At 44.5% G+C, this 15148-nt stretch overlaps 1 protein-coding gene across 7 annotated transcripts in view; it reads left to right on the forward strand.

The window, feature by feature from the left end:
• The window catches only part of RBFOX1 (RNA binding protein, fox-1 homolog 1), a 1098419-nt gene that overhangs the window by 1003633 nt on the left and 79638 nt on the right, over window positions 1–15148 (forward strand). For all 7 annotated transcript variants that reach the window (XM_018040930.1, XM_018040927.1, XM_018040928.1 and 4 more), the window contains one exon: window positions 1805–1885. In XM_018040930.1, the coding sequence (XP_017896419.1) occupies window positions 1805–1885 (81 nt within the window). The remainder of the gene's footprint in view (window positions 1–1804; window positions 1886–15148) is intronic.

Consider the following 15148-nt stretch of genomic DNA (forward strand, 5'->3'; position numbering starts at 1 on the left):
ATTTAGCTTTCCAGAGAGAATCTGTGTGGTGTTCCAGAGGGCTTCGCTCTGCCACAGAGCACAGTATTGAAAACTGTCCCTAAGTCCTTAACCGCATGATACTGAAATGCCCTTCTGGATATGTTTTTGCTACAATTATATTATTTTTCTTTGGAAACCTGGGCACCAAAGGGTTTTATTGGAATATAGCTGATTTACATCGTGGGTTGCTTTCTACTGTATAGCAAAGTGATTCTTGTACTGATCCCCAGTATTCTTGTCTGGGGAATCCCATGGACAGAGGAGCCTGGCGGGCTACAGGCCATGGGGTCACAGTCAGACATGACCGAGCATGCAGGCAAACACACACCACTCACTCTAGAGGCTCTCACTCCCACTCGTTGACGTTGGGAAAGACAACAAAGGATTCCGGAAGCCCTTCCTAGGGCAGGTCTCCAAGGATATAGGTGAGTTGATGGGAAGTCAGGGCTGCTTCTCCTGGGAGATGGCTTCCCAGTGGCAAGGATGACAGGAGGAAAGAGGATCAAGTGGAGGCAACTGACCTTGCCCAGCCAAGGAAGGGAACAGAAACCCCAGGAGCCCTTATCTGTCATTAGCAAGGGGCTTACCGGTGCTCAAAAGTCTCTCTCATTCTTTGCAAAATCTCAGAACTTGAGCTTCATGGCCATAGGATTGCAGGACTGATAACCCGAAAGATTCGTGACCCTGGTCATCCTTGGAGCAGGTGGTCATTCCACAGAAAGTCATAGATTGAGGAGATATCGTAGGATGCCACTGCTCGTCCCCACTGCAAAATTCCATTTTGCAAGGACAGTCCCAGGGTCCTTTGCTCTAGATCAGGGGGAGGAGAGGCATCACTGCTGCGCACCATGGTCCAGAGGCTTAGGAAGCCGCCTCAGACACTGCAAGGCACAGAGCTTTAGGGAAGAAACTGGAAATGCAGAAGCCAAAGGTGGTTTCTCCTGAGTCCTGGGTGGGTCCAGGGTGGGTCCCAGGGACGGCCAAGTTGCATTTATTTTCTTCCTCTGCCTTACTTCTGCTTTTGCCCTGAAGAAATGATTCAGAAAAAACTAAAATGGGGGAAGGAGGAAAAATCAATGCATGTGCTTACCACGTATTCAGTTGAGCACATCTCCAGTAGTACATACGATTTCGTAACCCTTCCTGGAGGTGGGTATATTCACCCTCGTTTTCCAGATGGGAGTCCCGAGGCACAGAGAGGTGCAGTGGCTTACTGAGGTCACACAGCTAAGTAATAGCTGCATCAAGCTTGTTGACCACATCTCTCCGGTATTTCTTTCTCTTTTTTTCACTTTTTTGGATGTGGACCATTTCTAGTCTTTGTTAAATTTGTTGCAATATTGCTTCTGTTGTTTATGTTTGGGAATTTTTTGACCCTGAGCCATGTGGGATCTTAACTCCCTGACCAGGGATCGAACCTATACCCCCTGCACTAGAAGGCAAAGTCCTAACCGCTGGACTACCAGGGAAGTCCCATCTCTGATATTTCTAAAGCTCCCTTTTGAGTATGCCGTGCTGCCTCCATGCCTGATCTGAAACCGGGCCCCACTACCAAACCCCATTGGAAAAAGAAAAGTCGAGCATGTGATGGGCTGGGTGGTGGGCTCCTACCAACCCCCTCTGACTAAGGCAGGGGGCTTCCCTGGGTGTCCCCATCCTACACTCGGGGGTGTGGCTGTGTTTTCATTTCTCTGCCTTTCTTGCTTGTGTTTCCATGACTCCCAGGTGTAGTGAGCGTGCCTGTTCCCAAACCAGATACCATCTCTCTCTCTCTCTTCCGTAGGCACCGTGCTGTTGTGCCAGGCAAACCAGGAGGGATCTTCCATGTACAGTGCCCCCAGTTCACTTGTATATACTTCCGCAAGTAAGCCCATTCGCCTGGCTCTTTTTTGTTTTGTGATATAAATCTGAGTCTAATCACCTTCCCTCCCATGTAAGTTCTCTCCCCCTCCCTCCGCACCACCCTCCCTTCTGGCTTTCTGCAAGGTAAAGCTGATCTTCACTAGCATGTCTCCATTTTTCCCTGTTGCCTTAGCATCTAACCCCTCTGCTCATTACCTCTGAATCCTTGCCCCAGCCATTCTTTGTTAGACCTTTGTCAGAATGGGGGCCAATGAATGGGACGCTGGGCTTTGGGTTGGGGGCAGGGGGGTGGCAGGGAGGGCATAGCTGGTTGCCTGCCTTCTATCACAGCTTTTCAAATGTATGTGAAAATAACTTACATAAAATATGCAGGCCATCCAAGTGGCACCGTAGCCTCGCCAAAGGTGCTTGGTTGGTGCTTGTGGGCACAGTGATCTCATGGTGGGAAATACCGCTAGCCCGTGGCTGGAGACTTGTTTGCAAGGCTGTGTTATCCCTTGTGATTCCATTGAAGAGGAGGAAATGAGAGGACTGTGTGGTTCTCCCCCATTTAACTGGGGGTGGGGGAGAGAAATCATAATTTTAAAGCACTTTAATAGATATGATTATAGCCACAAATTCCTAGAAGGAGGAGACCGGAAAATCAATGTGGAAGAAGAGATCACAGTGTTGGCAAGGAAAGACCAAGGATTCCTCTGCAGGGGATGGGTCCTCTAGGGTGGAGATGTAGTACCCCACTCCCACCCCAATTCCCAGAGCAGGTTGAAGAATTCAAGGTCTCGCTGAGTCCACCGTGGTTCTCCAGCTGGTTGGCCCCTCCTCACAGTCCCTTGGCACAGCCACGAAAGACCTTCCCATCATACAATGTGTCTACACCCTGTGGAATCTCTGTAACTTCCCAATGGGTCCCCACTGGGATAGATGATCAAGAGTGAGTCTAGGGGCCAGAGGGGAGGTGGGCTGCTTCTGAGATCAGCTAGAGGAGGGGATGGGTAGGGGTCAGAGGCAACAGCTCAGGGTAATTAGGATAAGAGACTGAGGGAAGTCTTCACCAGGTACCAAGGTCAAGCATCTCAATTCCCAAAGGCTGAGACAAACCAAACTCTTCGCTGTTGGGGCAAAGGTTAGAAACAGTCACTGGGAAGCCAAACCCGAGGGTCCCTGAAGGCATTGGGTCGTGGAGACGTCCCAGTTGTTTCTCCCAAGCAGAGTGTAATCTTCAGCAGAAGCTCTGACAGTCCTTAAATGCAAGGTATTTCTCTGTGTTCCCCGAGAAGCCCAAATCTAACCATATCGGCAAGAAATGGTTTTTCCTGAATTTATGAACATTGCCCCATTGCCAATGTAAATTGCATCTGTCTCCTAGAACTAGAAATCTACTGCACAATTTCACAGGCTCAAGCTTGTTTAATCCTCGTAGTCTGCACCAGGTAGGTATTACCCTATTTGCTTTTCAGCTGAGGAGTTGGAGGGCAATGAGAAGTGGAGTGATTTGCCCAGGATCATACAGCTAGGATATCACACAGCCAGGATGTGGTGTTTTTGAACTTGGGGAGATTTTTCAACCATTGTCTGTTTTTCTGGCTCCACTTGATGCTAAATTTTATCATCTTTCCATGGAACCTGTTTCTCCTTCTATATAAATTTTATTTTCTGTAGGAAAGAGAGTGACCCAAAACTCACCATAGGATACGGTATATTATTTGGGGTTTTCTCCACCATTGTCCTATGGAACTGTCTAGAATGACATGTTCTAGACCTGCATGGTTCAGTGCATGGTGTGGGTGGGACCAAGGCATGGAATTTCAAATTTCATTAAATTTTAATTAATGTTACTCTAGCCTCATGGGCTGACGGCTACCACTTTGGGGAATGTGGCTCTCTATGTAATATGTATATTTCAATTTCCTTTATAGAAATGAAAACCAAACAAATTAACTCCAAGGAAGGCCTGGTTTGAATTGGTATAGCTCTTCTAAAGTGACTTGAGAAAAATGTGTGTCATAAATGTCAAACATAAAAATATGTCACAAATTCTCTGAATTAATAAATGGGTAGCAAATACAGGGGACATAAAATCATCTAAATTGGGGATCAGCAAACCATACCTTCAAGGTCAAATCCAACCCCCATCCTGTTTTTGTAATGCTGGCAAACCAAGAATGACTTCCTAGATTTTTCAAAGGACTAAAAAAAAAAAAAAAAGCGAAAACAAAAAATAACACATGACAGACATGAAAACAAAAGACAGCTCAGTTGTGTCCGACTCTCTGCAATGCCATGAACTGTAACCTGCCAGGCTCCACTGTCCATGGGATTTTCCAGGCGAGAATACTGAAGTGGGCTGCCATTTCCTCCTCCAGGGGTGATTCCAGACCCAGGGATCAAACCCCCATCTCTTATGTCTCCTGCATTGGCAGGCGGATTCTTTCCCATTAGCACCACCTGGGGAGCCCACTTGATGACAGACGCAGGTGTCCCACAAAAGCCGCCTGGCTCTTTACAAAAAAGTGTGCTGATCTCTGATTTAAATGGTCAGTTTTATTATTGAAAATACAAAATGGCAATATCACGTCACTGGTTATAATGCGACTTTTTTCCCCTGGAGTTTTAAAGTAAAAAATTTATAATAATTATAGAAACTGCATCATGTGTGTCCAAGACCCTTCAGTTTTAAATTGCACGATCCGTCATATTACCTACACATTTTTCATCCTATTATTTTCACTTATTATCATGTCAGATGCACTTTATGAAAATATGTTAATGGCCTCATAATAATCTATTGTTTAATGATATTATATTTTAATCTATCCACCCACTGCATTGTTGGGTACTTATGTTGATAGCAATTTTTCAAAAATATTAAAGAAAATAAATGTCCTTGCATATACCTAGTATATAATCATTTTAAAGAAAACAATTAATAAATAACTAATCCTACTGCATACGGGCTCAGTCTCTCAGTCGTGTCCGACTCTTTGTGACCCCATAGATTGTAGCCCGCCAGGCTCCTCCATCCATGGGGTTCTCCAGGCAAGAATACTGGAACAGGTTGCCATTTCCTCCCTCAGCAGATCTTCCTGCTGCTGCTGCTGCTGCTGCTGCTGCTGCTGCTGCTGCTGCTGCTACTGCTAAGTCGCTTCAGTCGTGTCCGACTCTGTGCGACCCCATAGACAGCAGCCCACCAGGCTCCCCCGGCCCTGGGATTCTCCAGGCAAGAACACTGGAGTGGGTTGCCATTTCCTTCTCCAATGCATGAAAGTGAAAAGTGAAAGTGAAGTCATTCAGTCGTGTCTGATTCTTAGCAACCCCATGGACTGCAGCCTACCAGTCTCCTCCATCCATGGGATTTTCCAGGCAAGAGTACTGGAGTGGGGTGCCATTGCTTTCTCTGAGCAGATCTTCCTGACCAGGGATCAAACCCAGGTCTCCTGCATTGATAGGTGGATTCTTTACCACTGAGCCTCCTGGGAAGCCCAGCTAACCCTACTACCCCATAACAAAGCCAAACAAAAACTAGTTTCTTGCCTTAAGCATCTTCACTTGTCAGTTCCTTCAGGGAAGGTATTCAGATCAACAAGCTCAGTTGTTTTTTTTTTTTTTTTTTTTTTCCGGTTGATGCTTCGTAAGAACAGACAACCCTGAGACCCCTCCTTTTCCGCTTGAGTTCCAAGTTCCCATCTTGAGGCAGTGGCTCTGAGTATATAAAGATGTTCCATCCCTCCCTAAGACATGTTGCTGAGGTTTCCTTTCTGTTCCAGTTCTCAGAATCAACAATGCCTTTTGGAGCTGGACTGTTTGCAGTTAGCTGACGTCTATGAATCATTCACTTATATTTACTTTTCCAGATCAAGGTATCCATTCTAGTTACAAAGTCACACCCTGCTTTCTATAAATAATTCAGCCAGAAACTAAGGGTTCATTCTTACAGGTGCGCACACACAGTCTGGGGACCCAAGCACCATCACCTAAGATTCTTTTCCTGACTCCAGGTCTGACATCCACAGGGCTGAGAGTCAGGGGCCTCCTTTTGGAGGCCTGAACAGTGTGGCCTTTCTTTCTCTAAGAATCCAGCCTTCTCCCCCAAAGCTGAGGCTCCCTTAGGTCTCAGCAACTTTCTTTTTTTAGGCTACACCATCGCAAAGAGTCGGACACGACTGAGTGACTGAACTGAACTGAATGGCACCCCACTCCAGTACTCTTGCCTGGAAAATCCCATGGACGGGGGAGCCTGGTAGGATGCAGTCCATGGGGTCGCTAAGAGTCGGACACGACTGAGTGACTTCACTTTCACTTTTCACTTTCATGCATTGGAGAAGGAAATGGCAACCCACTCCAGTGTTCTTGCCTGGAGAATCCCAGGGATGGAGGAGCCTGGTGGGCTGCCATCTGTGGGGTCACACAGAGTTGGACACGACTGAAGTGACTTAGCAGCTTAGCAGTGTTTCAACTTGAAAATGCATGTGTTTCTCATTTTTATCCAACAATTGTGCTCCTGAAGCAAGATGTGTGTAAATCACACTTTTATCAATGGGATGCTGTGTGTTTACGGACTTCCGGGATTACACCAAGTTTGTACTTTTTTCTATGGATCTTAAGCTGGCCTTGGATGTTTTAGGCTTAAATCGTCCTTCTGCCTAGCCCAATAGCTAATCATCTGTAAATAACACCCTTAAATGCAGTAGGAGAGATGGTTTTTAAAGGAACCCTGCTGAATTAGTCTGTAATGAAAACAATTCTACCAAAGTTATCTGTTTTTTATGATGCATTTATGCATAATGGGTTTCCTTTCCCATCCCCCTCCTCATAATACGTCCCAGGACATTGAAAGCATTAACAGAATGATTTTCACTTGAAGCTCAATGTCCACACAACCCAATCCCACATTTTCTTCCATCGCACTCCCACTGAGTCCAACATTTCCTCCTTTCCCCCAAACTTGAGCCTCCTCCTGTGAAACCCACTTCAAGCTGTGTCCCAGAACGTCAGGCATCCTTTTTCATGTCCTAATAAACCACTTCCATCCATAGCGTATCAGACTTAAGTGAAGTCTGGTCAAAAGTCTGGAGAATTAGGTAAGATCACCTTGGACCAAATGGAAAACATTTTAACATCAGTATTTTTGTCTTAAAATATTAACCTTTCTTACAAGTCAGAAAGAGACTTATGGACTTACAGAATGAACTTATGGTTGCTGGGGAGGAAATGATAGTTAGGGAGTTTGGGATGGACATAAACACACTGCTATTTTTAAAATGGATAATCAACAAGGACCTACTGCAGCACAGAGAACTCTGCTCAGTGTTAAGTGGCAGCCTGGATGGGAGGGGAATGTGAGGGAGCGTGGATACATGTATATGTATGGCCGAGTCCCTTCGCTGTCCACCGGAAACCATCACAACATTGTTAATTGGCTATATCCTAATATAAAATTAAAAGTTCAAAAAAAAAATCCTTTAATCAACTAAGTTTAATTACATAAAATTATTTTAGTGACTTTCAAATAATTATTTAATTCATTAACATCATGCTTTGCTTTGTGTAACAAACAATGCAACCCCTCAACAGAGAGGTTTGAGGGAAGTTGGGGCAGGGCTGATGGCCTGCTCAGGGCCCCTCTCTTCCTAGGGCCAGGGGTCTGGAGGCTCCTTTTGTTGGGGGAAGGGCACTAAGTATATTATTATCCTCTCTGCATACGGTGGTTGCTTACAACAAAAACAGCTTTAGGCTGAATCTTCGTTAGTCTTTATCAAATAATCCAAAGTAATTGTAAATATGGGGCTTCCTTGGTGGATTTTCAGACAGAATAGAATCTGCCTGCAGTGCAGGTGACTTAAGTTCCATTCCTGATTCCCTGGAAGATTCCCTGGAGGAGGAAATGGCAACCCACTCCAGTATTCTTGCCTGGGAAATCCCATGAACAGAAGAGTCTAGTGGGCTATAGTCCCTGTGGTCCCAAAGAGTCGGACAGGACTGAGTGACTTTCACTCACTCTCATTCCTAATGGTAAACATAGATAAATTATATTTGAGTAGATGTATTAAATAGTAATGAAATCAAATATACTGACAGCCAAGTATTTCTCTGTTAAATAGTTATACACTTGAGAAAATTGGAGATAATTTGTATATACAAACCTGATCCAAGAAAATTCCTGAATCTAAAATCATGGTAATGTTCAACTATTTACAAACCCTCTGCGTAAATCAAGCATCAACATTTGTGAGTGATAAATTCCTTCCTCTTCTAAAGTTCTTCAAGTAATTATTCAACAGTTGTTGTTCAGTTGCAAAGTCGTGTCCGACTATTTGCAACCCCACAGACTGCAGCTCGACAGTTCTTGGGAGCTCTTAAATTTATTTACTTTTGATCCAGTGTACCTTTGGGCATCCTTAATCCTGACCTGAAGAAAGAAAAAAACTGGCTTCAGGCAGAAATAGCAAGGTAAAAATTCTATCACCTTTCTTCCAAATTAAGACATTATTTCCTTTTTTCTCAGTTGAAATATTGAGGTAAATCATTAGTTCCGTGAATGGGACTAATGAAACATCGCTTCCAGTATGGATTAGCAAAGTCGGCTCTCACGGATTCTTATATCCGCATGGGGTTAGATGTGTGCAGAAGCAGGTCAATGTCAGCTGCTTTAATTTGTCTTTCCAGTTTCATAAATAGATTTTAAATTACAAAAAAAGCATGTATTCACTGTAACGAGGGAAGCAGGCAAACACACACACACACATCTGTATGGAATGATGCAGTAATATCCCCCCAGTTTGCCCCCAAACACATGCCTTTCAAGTAATCTGTAATCTGACTCCCTGGTAAATTATCTTTCCACATTTTTTCCATAACAATGCAAAAAGGACATACACCAGTGAAATGCAGGAGTGAGCAGTTTGTTTTCACCCAGAAGGAAGTCAGTAACATCCATATTAAATCCATGTTACACATGTTGATCACACTTGGTGTCGCTTAATATCACATTTGGGCTTCCCCCATAGCTCAAGTGGTGAAGAATCCATTTGTAATACAGGAGACCTGGGTTCAGTCCCTGGGTTGGGAAGATCCCTTGTTGGAGGAAATGGCAACCTACTCCAGTATTCTTGCCTGGAAAATCCCATGACCAGAGGAACCTGGCGGGGTACTGTCTATGGGATCACAAAGGGTCAGACACAACTGAGCACACACACACACAATAACACATTTTCACTATCTCCCATTAAGCGTTTTTGATAGTTTCATGCTATTCCCTGATATGAGTGGTCCAGAGTTCATGCAGTCATCTCTGTGCACAAACTTTAAAGCTGTGTCTTTTCCAGCCTCTCTCTGAAGGCTGCAGCACATATCGTTACCTATACTCCAACATACCCTTTCGTGTTCCAAATCCACATGGAGATCCCCACAATTGTCAGCGTCATCCCACATTCTCGCTAGCACCTGCATCGTTTGCTCTTTTCTATAATTTTGCAAACCAGGTGGGTGAAAAATAGCATCAAGCTTCCTCTAGTTGCCTGTGCCTTCCTTTTAGTGAGGAACATCATCTTTCACATACTTAATTGTCATCTGGATGTTACTGCTTGCGGATTTCCAATGCACAGCTGCTTGTTTCTCTTCCAAGTTTTCCTCATTTTATTTTTAATTCACTTCGAGTGATAATTATTATTTATTTATTTGGTATAGGGGATCTTAGATCCCCCGATCAGAGATTGAACCCACAGACCCTACGTTGGGAGCACAGAGACTTAACCACTGGACTACCAGAAGTAATTATTTGTGAGGTGCGTTACCTATGAATAATGTAAATGTCACAAATTAATTCCTGTGTGGGCCAGTTGATTCTGCTTGCATTCCACCCTACATTTTTAGTTCTGTAGGTCAATGAATTTGTCCTTTCTTTTGTTACCAGCTTAGACATTGTATTAGATGACTAGAGCCGCAACGTTGGGCTCACTGCATCACACGTCAAGCTCCCACTGACTACCTGTTTTACATATGGTAGTGTAAATGTTTCAGTGCTGTTCTCTCAAATCATCCCAACCTTTCTTTCCCCCACTGTCTCCAAAAGTCTGTTCTTTAAAGTCTGGGTCTCCTTTGCTGCCCTGCTAGTAGGATCTGAGTACCATCTTTCTAAATTCCATATTTTGGTATGGAATATCCATATGTGTTGATATGCAATACTGATCTTTCTCTTTCTGACTTCACTCTGTATAATAGGCTCTGGGTTCATCCACCTCATCAGAACTGATTCCAATGTGTTCCTTTTCATAGCTGAGTAATAATCCATTGTGTTTCTGTACCACAACTTCCTTATCCATTACTCTGTCGATGGACATCTAGATTGCTTCCATGACTGGCTATTGTAAATAGCACTAAAATGAACATTGGGGTACATGTGTCTTTTTCAATTATGGTTTCCTCAGGATATATGCTCAGTAGTGGGATTGATGGGTCATAGTTTTTTAAGGAATCTGCATATTGAAATTTTCATCCCTGGCAACAGGAAAAAAAATTTTTTTATATCCCAGGCAAATGCTCAAGGACCTAAATGTTATCAAAATGCAAAGACATCTCCTCCTTGATTAACTTTTATGAAATTCAAGGGCAAGTGGTAGTGGCAAAGTTTTAATTGATGTATTGATTGCAGATTTTATGGCAGTAGTTGTGTGGGATTCATAAAGCAATGGCTTAAGTGGCAGAAACAAACATAAATCAGGCCTGCCCTGTTCTGCTTTCAGGTAATTGATAACATTTCCATTGCTTTCTGTAATTAAAGTAACAGCCTAAATTAATTGATGGCTTCTTCTTTCTTCTGCCCAACATAGAAAATGTCAGTAGGTGGCCTTCAGTTAATAGAAGGTGCCAGAACAGGTCATTGTGCTACTGATAACATTGGTTTAATGAACCATGCCCTTCTTTCTCTCTTTTCAGTAACTCACACCTTCCTGGTGACCTCTGAGAGGCTTTTTCTAATGTTTTCTGGAGGAATCACTTAGAATAATAAACAGTACTGGGGCGAGGCCAGTGAATTTTGTCTTTGGTCAAAATTTAAAGAAGCACGAAGAAACTCAGTCATCAAGGACTTACCTGGTGGGTCCAATAGTTAAGACTCCTTGCTCCAATGCAGGAGTCCTGGGTTCTATCCCCGGTCAGGGAACTAGATCCCACGTACCACAACTAAAATTTCACATGCTGCAATTGAGACCCAGGAAATACAGGAAATACAGGAAATCTATGCTCTAGGTGTGATTATTATGCCCCCTTCTCACATGAGAAAATTTAGGCTTCAAGAGATTGAAGAACTTGGCTGTGGTCGTTCAGCTGGATCAAGGATGAACCAGTCGGACTGAATCCTGAGTTTTCCATCTTTCTGACTCTAAACTTACACACCAGAGATTCCTTGTTCTGTTCCTGGAAAAGTCTGAGCAGAGAGAGGTCAGATGGACCTTCTAGACAGCTCTCCATCTTCACCTTTCAAGCTCTGAGGTTGGGCTCTCTCCTTTCCATCCCAAGATCCCTGGAGAGTCCTTTTTTCTTTGTCTGTTCTTTGGCAAAACTATTCTTTGAAAAGTCAGATAGTCAATATTTCCATCCTCATGGCTTGTCGAGTCTCCATTGCAACTGCTCAGTTTGGTCCCCATAGCTTGAAAGTAGCCATGGGCAATACAGAAATGAACGGGTGTGGCCGGGCTTCCCATAACAGTTAATTTACAGAAACAGTCTTTGTGTTTATTGTCTCCTTCATCAGGCCATCATTCTCCTCTGATATGGCAGGGCCCGGGGCAGCTGGCTGCTGGGGTGGAGGAAAAGGAGACTTCCTTTTGAAGTGAACGCTTGTGTCTCTTTTGCCTTTTGTACCATTTAATCACATTTTAAAACAAGTAATGTTAGGTAGGCACAGACAGAGAATCCCCTTCTCCTGATCCATAGTAAAGTAAGATCAGTGCATACATTCAGTCTAGATACAACGCATTGACCTAGTTTTGCCCTCACAATAAACAGTAAAGAAACACATCTGGACTTGGAGCCCTGATTTTGGAGCTTTGATCTTCTCTAGGGCTTCCCTGGCAGCTCAGATGGTAAAGAATCTGCCTGTCATGCAGGAGACACAGGTTCAATTCCTGGGTCAGGAAGATACCCTGGAGGAGGAAATGGCAACCCACTGCGAAACGCTTGCCTGGGAAATCCCATGGACAGAGGAGCCTGGCGAGCTAAAGTCCATGGGGTCAAAAGAGTTGGGCATGACTGAGCACGTGTGCACACACACACACACCGTAATTCACTTGTATTTTTGATCCTTGCCTCCACCCCTAAACCCCAACCCGGTTAGCTCCTTTACTGACATCTGTGGTCACTCCGGCTCCAGCTGGCTTATGATCACAGGCCACTTACTTATTACTGTTATGTCCATTTCTTACCTTTTTTTGTTTTTTTTTACTAGTTTTAAGAAAATTCTTAAAACACACTAGTTGAACACCCTCAGTTCCACAGGGAAAACTCAGCAAAGGAGAAGCCGTGATTCAGGCAACTGCTCTCCCAGCACTTTGCTTATTAATCTCCATGCAGAAGAGGGCTTTTGTCTTTTTCAGACGGGGGTTTCACTTCTACAATAGGCTGCCAGTTGCAAAAAAAACCTACCATCCGGTAGTGTGCCCCCAAACATCTTATTTGTCTTGATATTTCTTGCCCAGAAATGCATGTGACAGATAAGGAATCACTGGAGAATGGTTTGCTTTGTGTCAGACAAATATTAAAACAATAAACTACGTTGCCCTGGGATCCTCCTGCACGCACAGCCAGAGAACGAGGCTGAGATGAGCTGTTTCTGAAAGACAGGGAGGTGGTCATTCCGGGGGAATTCCCTGGAAACCCCAGGTCCCGTGATGGCACTGACAGTACTTTTTCTTATGCGCATCCACACACAGCCTGGTGCAGAGCACGCATGTAAGCCCTTGACCATGGCTGTGTTCTCTTTCCCCTAGCCCTGAGCAGAGGCCACAGGCTCCTTGTTGATTATCTCTTGTATATATAGAGGTGAAAGTGAAAGTGTTAGTCACTCAGTCATGTCCAGCTCTTTGTGACCCCACGGGCTGTACCTCGCCATGCTCTTCTATCCATGGAATTCTCCAGACAAGAATACTGGAGTGGGTAGCCATTCCCTTCTCCAGAGGATCTTCCCAATGCAGGGATCAAACACAGGTCCCCTGCATTGCAGGCAGGTTCTTTACCCTCTGAGCCACCCGGGAAGCCCTATGTAGTAGTGTGTATATATTAATCCCAAACCCCTCTTTTATCCCCCACCTTGCCACTTTGGTAGCTGTAAGTTTATTTTCTATGTCTGTACCTCTGTTTCTGTTTTGTAAATAAATTCATTTACATATTTTTTTAGATTCCACATATAGATGATATCATATGATCTTTGTCTTTCTCGAATGTGGATTTAAAATGGGGAAAAAAAAAAACAACAAAAACCTTATACTGAGTTCAGAGCTGGGATCTTGTTTGATTCCTGGAAAGTAAAGTGAAGCAGCCTGATATACTGGTGCAGGTGTTTGTTTTTAGGGAACCTGGCTTTGTAAGTGAAGCCAAGCCCTCCCAGTCTGCAGAGCTGGGAGTGAACAGCTTAGGAGGGAAGTAAGAACCCCGAGGGGAGCTTCCCAGGTGGCGCTAGTGGCAATGAACCCTCCTGCCAATGCAGGTAAATGTAAGAGATGTGGGTTCGATCCCTGAGTCGAGATGTGGGTCGAGAAGATCCCCTGGATGAAGGCATGGCAACCCACTGCAGTAGTCTCGCTCGGAGAATCCTGTAGACAGAGGAGCCTGACAGGCTACAGACTGTGGGGCCGCAGAGAGTCAAACACACTCGGCCACTAAACAACAAGGACCACCAAGGACCCTCAAGCCCTGCAGTGGGATGCTTGATATTTCTGGCCTAGAAATGTGTCCAACCTCAGAGAGGTGGTCCCCTCCTTCCCTTGCGTTATTTCTCTTCAAAAGCAGATTTCCCCACACACGGTAAAGATGCATGAAAGGAAACCGAACCAGGCATCTTTCCTTTAAATACAGTTGTTTTAACACTTGCTTCATGAAGAACTCCAAAACACCATTGTCTGAAATCATGTTTTCATTCATGTAAAGGCAGTGACTTGCCAAGAGCTCTTTTATTGCTGCTGGAGAACTTGGTGTCGCGTGTGTGCTAAGCCACTTCGACCCCATGGTCTGCAACTCTACAGGCTCCTCAGTCCATGGAATTCTCCAGACAAGAATGCTGGAGTGGGTTGCCATTTCCTCCTCCAGGGGATCTTCCCGACCCAGGGATCAAACCCGTGTCTCCGAAACCGTGTCTTCTGCGTCTCCTGCATTGCAGGTGGATTCTTTACTGCTGAGCCACTGGGGAAGCCCAAATACCTGCTTACCTGTGAGCATTAAGTGACATCCTTGTTTTAAAATTTTTCAGGCTGCTTGAGGCATTGTAGCTCCTCAAACAAATGGCTCTTCTTTCCTTTTCGTTCTTAGATGCGATCTTTTCCAGGTGCTTTCGAAAGTTCACCAACAAAGCTGCCTTGGAAGGTTTATGTTAATCTAGTGCCTGGACAACTGGACCATTCTGAATGGCCCTCCTTCGATCTGGTCTAGGTGGGCATATTGGGGAGGTCTCCAGATGGGAAATCAGACAGGTGATCCCAGGTCCAAAAAGCACCTTTAAACCTCTGGGTTTGTCTGGGGACGTTGCCCAGAGGATCAGGACTCAGTTTTCAAGTCTGGAGCTGGTTCTCAAAATCAGATGGGGTTTGACATCACAGTGGTGGCTGGCAGTGAAATGAACTAGGCTTTTGCATCACATTTCCATCCCGCGAGTCCCCATCAACCCCCATCTAGGGCCTCGCGTTCATGGAGCTGCAGCAGCCCCAAAGAACCATGGGAAAGTCAGCCCAGCATAAGGGAGCTCATTTATCTCACTTGCCCCGCTTCCTACCTGGAGAGGCAATTCACCGAGCTTGCTGTTTCAGCCAGCTGTTAGCTAGATCATGAATGATTTAACAATTGAACCTTTACTGTGTATATGCACTCGATAAAGTAATTATTTATATAAATTATTAGCCTTTTTTTTTTCCGCTCCATGGCTGCCTGCAAAAAGCTACATTGACACCAATACAGGTTTTGTCAGAGGAATAGATGCTGGTAAATTGCTTCATCTGAGTTACAGTAGGTCTCAGCATCTCAGGTCTTTGTCTCCCCAGGTTCCTTCTAAGGACAGAAAGCA

Source organism: Capra hircus, chromosome 25 (genome assembly GCF_001704415.2).
Source record: "Capra hircus breed San Clemente chromosome 25, ASM170441v1, whole genome shotgun sequence".
Taxonomy (NCBI): domain Eukaryota; kingdom Metazoa; phylum Chordata; class Mammalia; order Artiodactyla; family Bovidae; genus Capra; species Capra hircus.